Below are 7575 nucleotides of genomic sequence, written 5' to 3' on the forward strand. Positions count from 1 at the left end.
AAGAATCTAACAATCAGCTGTAAAAGAAGCAGACAGATGTGAAATAAATCCAGAGGGTGTGTGCTATATATATGTATTCACCCCCCAGGTTCCAGAAGCTCCAGATAAAAGATATTTGTTGTGTCTTGATCAGCTCCCTAATTCAGTAGGTACTGAATGAGTATATGGTGTACAGGAGTTGGGGCAGTGGTAAGGACTCTGGCTCATTACACACTGGGACACTGAGAACTGAATATCCGGCGACACGACTACGTACTCGCGTTGTAAAACGACACCAAAAATTTTACATAAAAATATGTAAGTATTATATGTCATATAAGTTTGTTAGCTTAATCACACACGTTTCTGTCATGATACTTCAAGCCGGATCGTAGATTGGATAGTGGATGTTTAAAAAAATCATTAAACACTTAAAAGTCCTTAGACTCAAACAAACCGTATATAGAACATAACGTAAGTAATCAATTGAGAGCCAAAACAACTTACATTTGTAGACAAAGTTGGCTGAGAGTTTGATTTTTTTCGAGCTGAGAAAAAATCATTTCCAGTAAGGGAACATCATGAGCATCGATGCTTCCTGGTTTTTGTGGTGCATTGTGGGATTTTGTGGTGCATTGTGGGATTTTTTAGGGAGTGAATGTTCCAGTGCACTAGAAGGACTTTGCGATTGAGACAGCTCTTAAAATGGCCGCCTCCCTGATCAGTGCCCTGACTGCCGAACTCAGGAGCTGACTGAGTAGCACCCATTGTTTTAACCAGGACACAACTGACTTATAATTGGTCTTCACCTGTCAAATATTACAACATTCTCTGAACTAAACCCACCTCAGGTTCCAGTCACTCTGATGGAGTTAGAGAGTACAGTTGCTAAAAAAGTAGAGTGAAGGTGCACCACACAAACATTTCAAGAGCTCTGTGGAGCTGAGGACTGTATGGGAGGCATGGCTAGAAATAAACCATTGCTCAAGAAGAGCCACATGGGCCTTCTGTCAACATTGAAGGGAGAAGGGATGGAGCAGAATACAGAGGAATATTACAGGAGAGCCTGCCTCAGTCTGTTAAAAAAAGACAGACTAATGCTTGGGAGAAATTTCATCCTTCAGGAAGACAATGATCCCAAACACAAGGTCAAAGGGTCACAGGAGCGGTTTAAAATAAAAATGATCTACAGTAGTTAAGTCAAAGTTCAGATCTGAATCCCAAACTGCAGTCAACTAACAACATCCAACCAACCTGAAGAACCTGGAACTTCTTCTTCACAAATCATCTCTAATCATTTACTGTCCTGCTGTTTTGTCTGGCTACATACAGTCTCTCTCTCTCTCTCTCTCTCTCTCACACACACACACACACACACACACACACACAGTACTGTGATTATTTTAGTTTTGCCGTTTCTCTTCTACGCACTATAAGTTTTTTCTGAGGTCATGTTTAGATAGAGCACTTAAAGTGATCTGCTTATCCTTGTCTCTGGGTCACATGGAAACACCAAGACAAAACACACACACACACACACACACACACACCAAAGCCAAGGTGATAGATAGTGTTGTAGAGGCTGGTAGAGGTGATTGTGTTTATCTGCTGTCTCGAGGTCTGCAGCTCCGACACGTCTCTCTGTAACTTTTCTGCAGCACACACAACCCGCTACACGCTAAACGCCTGCTGAATGGAATGTGTGAATAAGTTTTAGTCTGAAGTGTGTGTGTGTGTGTGTTTGTGTGTGTGTGTGGGTGTGTGTGTGGGTGTGTGTGTTAGAGAGGTCATGTGGTTTCGGGGAGATTTGTGTGTATAATGACAGGTTGTCTGAGTCTAGACTTCACAGTTAAGTGGAATTACTGATTTTTCACAGAGAATCATTTATCCTGAATCAGCGACTCATCTGTTAAATCCGTTTTTTCTTTAGTCAGAATTCAGTCAGTACACTGACCTCGAAACATCCAACATTACACTGTTAACATGGTTCATTATCTGAATCACACTATCACTATTACACTATCACTATCACGGCTGTGTCTCCGGTGGTAGTGCAGGGTGTACACTAATCACAGGGTTGGTGGTTCAATCCCTGGCCCACACGTCGAAGTGTCCTTGGGCAAGACGCTGAACCCAAAGTTGCTCCTGGTTGCAGGCTAGCACCCTGCATTGGTGTGTGTGTGTGTGTGTGTGTGTGTGTGAATGTATAATTTTAATAGTTTTATGAAGTGAATGTAATTGTTTTTATGTTAAGATGGTGTCATTTACATAAATACACATGAAGTTACATTTACTATAATAATAATAATATTATAATAATATATGTATTATTATTATTATTATTATTATTATTATTATTATTAGGCTATAAAGGTGCGATTATTTATATTAAATCCACTCAATCTTTTAAAGATATAATTTGGATGTAATTAAACTAAATTTTGAGTTCTTCTTTATGAATAAATTAATTTAATTTCATATTTAATATTTTTTTTAATTTCATGTTTAATTTCATATTTAAACTCTCAGTGTCTTTTATTGTTGCGGATTAATAGCCCCCTCTCCCTGAGCGTTATGGGGTCCCTGCGGTATCTCCCCAATTCAGAGTGACGTCACATCCTGAACACGTCAATAAGCCGTGTAAAAGCGCACATGTCTCAGGTCTCTAACAAAGGCTTATACACCATCTAGTGCACGCGCATGCGATGTGGGACGCGTTGCTCGTCTGCTGCGCCGATCAAGCACGACTGATTCGGTTCGTGCGCCGTGCGTGACGTCACGACACATGATTCTGCGACCAATGAGATCGCAGCTTGTTTCCGTCAAGATCCAGTGTCTGGATCGCGTCGCTGTACAGAGCGAGAGGAGCGCAGAGAGGAACCACGGAGCTCGCACACACTCGTTACACCACTGCGCGCGCACACAAACACACACACACACACACACACTGCACGGGAGAATCTCTTTACACACGCGCGCCCGTGGAGACGTGCAGAATGAAACGGAAGCAGCTCTGAGGTGCGGCTTTTACCGGATGGAGAATCTTGATCGGTTTAATTTGTACTAAACGGTGTATCGCGGTACCGGAGCGGAAATCGCACCTGGAGCTCGAGGAAACTTTACCTTCTGTCTCTTTAATAAATCTGTGATATATAAAAGATATATTTTTGATGATTTGGTGCTCGGCTCCGGTGTGGATTATGTGGAACTGAACCCGGATTTAATAACCGTGGATTTTTTTTTTATAATTAATTTTGCGCACAGAGGATCCGAGTCTCAGGTGTGTGTGAGAGAGTGTGTGAACATGGAGGTGTTACTATGACCCCGGACTTCACCACTCTCACTGCCGCTGCAGGTCACACACTCTAACTTTTATTTATTCACCACGTTTTACTTTTTTTTGTTTTTTTTTGTTTTGTTTTGTTTTTGTTTTTTTTGAAGGGTTTCTGTTTGAGAGCCCGTGAGCTGAGATTTAATTTTTGGGAAATTCAGCCATGAACTTTATGGTTTATTGGGCTCAGTTATTTCTGGCAGCGCTGCTGAACGCCTCGGCTCTGAAGGTGAGTCTAATTAATATTTCATTCACAATGTACATCAATTAATTTTATTATTGGTTATATAGAAAACACACTCTACACACACTACACACTCTAACCACACACTGAACAGTATGTTGCCCATCATTAGGCTCATTATTACAGAAACAAAGCGGAATAATGAAAGTGATGGGATATACTGAGGATTGAGATCGTTCATTTACGACCCGGTGTATTTTACCCCCCCCCCCCCCCCCCCCCCCCCCCCCCCTCGAGTCCTATAGTAGTGTAGTGGCCTATGTGGTAGGAAAAGAACGCATATATTCTGTATATTGTAGTAACATAATAGAGGACTGATAATGTTAATATATATATAATTTACAAGATTATATTAACATAATGAGCATAATGAGCGACACCGAGGATCGCGGCGCACTAATTTTATCCTGCGCGAGCTCGGTGTGTGACCAGTCCAATCACACCACAGTCTAATTTAGCAACTTCACTCCCAGATTACGTCACCCTGGGTCAAAGGAAGAAAAAAAGAAGAAAGAAAAAAGTAAGAAATAAAATAAAATGCGCTAGACCGAATGTACATATTATTGCCCTGTGTCTGTGTGTGTGTGTGAGAGAGAGAGAGAGAGAGAGAGAGAGAGAGCGTGAGAAAACGCCGATGATAAGGATTTAACGGGAGACCGGAGACACGAGCTCGCGCAGGAACGCGCACCACACCGCTCCATACGTCCTGGTTTACATTCGGGTCGCGTCCCAAACCGCACACCAGACACTAAAGCCTGTGTGCTCACTGAATTACTGAATCACCACCACTCGGTTCAGTGCGTGAATGGATGCGTGGGCCCATATCCCCACCCCATATCCCAAATGTGTGTGTGCGCGCGCGCGCACATCTGCACGAACCCTGAATGACAGGTGTCCTGAATCAACAATGGCAAGTTATATTATATAAGTTATATAAGTTATATTTGATCAACCAATCACAATCTGTATGATTGTATGAACTACCTGTATGACATCATCACCAGGCTTTTATTTAAACACCTCGTCTCAGTGCACAGTTTGCTGCTACAGAACAGTACTTTAGTAGCTAAGCTAGCAGAGCTAACAGGCTATAGCTACACCAGTGTGTCACGCTTAGCATGCTACAGTGCTGTGCATAAGTATTTACCCCCCGGACAGTTATAGTGTTACAGTCTGGAACTGAAATGGTCTTAATCAGGATTTGAAATGTGTAATTAAAGTGTCATGTGATCTCAGTATAACTTCACCTGTTCCTGGAAGAACTCAGTTTGTCAGAGGACATACTTTAACACATAGCATCATGAAGACCAAGGGGTGAACAGACTGCTGGGGCATTAAGTTCTGGAGCAACATCAATAAGAAATCACAGGCTTCAAACATTCCACAGAGTGACATTAAATCCATTATTTAAAAAATGTAAAGAATGCAACAGAAGCCCGACTCTGCCTCGAGGAGAGCGTCCACCTAAAGCGGGTAAAGAGCGGATTAGTCAGAGACACAGCAAAGAGGACAAGGAGAACTCTGAAGGAGCTGGAGATCCACAGGTCAAATGGAGAAGTTGTTCACAGAATAAACACAGACCGGAGACACTGGGTCAGGGTTGATGGTGAGATGGATGGAGACAAATACAGAACAATTCTAGAAGAAATCTCATGCCAGTCTGTGAGAGACTTTGGAGCTTCACCTTTCAACAGAACAATAACACTAAGCATAATACTAAAGCTACACTGGAGTGGATAAAGAACAAGAACCCAAGATGCAAAAAAGCATCTGTTACAGTGTGTTAGTGTATGTCAGTGCGTGTTACAGTGTGTTAGTGTATGTCAGTGCGTGTTACAGTGTGTTAGTGTATGTCAGTGCATGTTACAGTGTGTTAGTGTATGTTACAGTGTGTGTTACAGTGTTAGTGTATGTTACAGTGTGTGTTACAGTGTTAGTGTATGTTACAGTGTGTGTTACAGTGTGTTAGTGTATGTTACAGTGTGTGTTACAGTGTGTTAGTGTATGTTACAGTGTGTGTTACAGTGTTAGTGTATGTTACAGTGTGTGTTACAGTGTTAGTGTATGTTACAGTGTGTGTTACAGTGTGTTAGTGTATGTTACAGTGTGTGTTACAGTGTGTTAGTGTATGTTACAGTGTGTGTTACAGTGTTAGTGTATGTTACAGTGTGTGTTACAGTGTGTTAGTGTATGTTACAGTGTGTGTTACAGTGTGTTAGTGTATGTTACAGTGTGTGTTACAGTGTTAGTGTATGTTACAGTGTGTGTTACAGTGTGTTAGTGTATGTTACAGTGTGTGTTACAGTGTGTTAGTGTATGTTACAGTGTGTGTTACAGTGTGTTAGTGTATGTTACAGTGTGTGTTACAGTGTGTTAGTGTATGTTAGTGTGTTAGTGTATGTTACATTGTGTTAGTGTATGTTACAGTGAGTGTCACAGTGTGTGTCAGTGGGTGTTACAGTGTGTTAGTGCGTGTTAGTGTGTTAGTGTGTGTCAGTGCATGTTACAGTGTGTTAGTGCGTGTTACAGTGTGTTAGTGTGTGTTAGTGTGTGTTACAGTATGTTAGTGTGTGTTACAGTATGTTAATGCGTGTTACAGTATGTTAATGCGTGTTAGTGTGTTACAGTATGTTAATGCGTGTTAGTGTGTGTTACAGTGTGTTAATGCATGTTACAGTGTGTTAGTGCGTGTTACAGTGCGTAAGTGTGTTACAGTGTGTTAATGCGTGCAAGTGCGTGTTACAGTATGTTAATGCGTGCTAGTGTATGTTAATGTATGTTAGTACATGTTAGTATGTGTTAAAGGATGTTAGTGTGTGTTAATGTGAGTTAGTGTGTGTTACAGTATTTTAGTGCATGTTAGTGTGTGTTAATGTGAGTTAGTGTGTGTTGCAGTATTTTAGTGCGTGTTAGTGTGTTAATGTGTGTTAGTGTGTGTTAGTGCGTGTTACAGTGTCTGTTAATGTGTGTTAAAGTATGTTAGTGTGTGTTACAATGTGTTAGTGTGTGTTACAGTATGTTAGTGTGTGTTAATGTGTGTTACTGTGTGTGTTTGAGAATACAGAAACACAGAAATAGTGAAATGCGTGTGTATGTGTTAAATATGCAAATACCTGATTTAGTGAATGCACAGCTACACACACGCACACACTCACACACACACACACACATACACACTGATCATGTTTGTTTTCTCTTGGCAGGCGGCTTACATACCAAAGGAGGAAAAAAGCAAGAATGAAGGTGAGTGAGTAATTAATGTGAGATGATGTGTGTGTGTGTGTGTGTGTGTGTATTAAGGATGCTGCCCCCAGTGAGTGTGTGAGGAACTGCAGTCATGTTATAACACTCATGACAAATCCAATATATGTGTGTTGGTGTTTGTAGTTTGCTTCTGTAGTTTAGTGCTGAAGCTGTAATCCTAATGTAGAAGTGTTTAGCCTCCAGTTTAGCATGAGCACTAAATGAGTGTGTGTGTGTGTGTGTGTGTGTGTGTGTGTGTGTGTGTGTACCCTCACACAACCAGGCAAAGTATCTTGAGCCTCATAGCTTCAGTGCAAAACTTTGCAAAACAAAGAATTGACGTTCACATAGCAAGATACTTTCACTCACATCGTCCACAGTGTTGTAAAGTGGTGTGTAGTGCACAGCGTGTGTTGTAGTGTGGTAATGTGTGTAGTGCACAGTGTGTGTTGTAGTGTGGTAATGTGTGTAGTGCACAGTGTTTGTTGTAGTGTGGGAATGTGTGTAGAGCACAGTGTGTGTTGTAGTGTGATTAATGTGTGTAGTGTGTTGTAGTGTGATTAATGTGTGTAGTGTGTGTTGTAGTGTGATTGTGTGTAGTGTGTGTTGTAGTGTGGTAATGTGTGTTGTAGTGTGATTGTGTGTAGTGTGTGTTGTAGTGAGTAATGTGTGTAGTGTGTGTTGTAGTGTGATTGTGTGTAGTGTGTGTTGTAGTGTGATTAATGTGTGTAGTGTGTGTTGTAATGTGATTAATGTGTGTAATGTGTGTTGTAGTGTG

At 41.2% G+C, this 7575-nt stretch overlaps 1 protein-coding gene across 2 annotated transcripts in view; it reads left to right on the forward strand.

The window, feature by feature from the left end:
- Window positions 1-2807: 2807 nt before the first annotated feature.
- The window catches only part of vegfaa (vascular endothelial growth factor Aa), a 12371-nt gene continuing 7603 nt past the window's right edge, over window positions 2808-7575 (forward strand). Inside the window, exons 1-2 of one of the 2 annotated variants that reach the window (XM_053651962.1) lie at window positions 2808-3539; window positions 6758-6797. In XM_053651962.1, coding sequence (XP_053507937.1) covers window positions 3474-3539; window positions 6758-6797 — 106 coding nt within the window. In that variant the 5' untranslated portion in view covers window positions 2808-3473. The remainder of the gene's footprint in view (window positions 3540-6757; window positions 6798-7575) is intronic. The other variant, XM_053651963.1, reaches the window with a different exon arrangement.

Source organism: Ictalurus furcatus, chromosome 20, assembly GCF_023375685.1.
Source record: "Ictalurus furcatus strain D&B chromosome 20, Billie_1.0, whole genome shotgun sequence".
Lineage (NCBI taxonomy): Eukaryota > Metazoa > Chordata > Actinopteri > Siluriformes > Ictaluridae > Ictalurus > Ictalurus furcatus.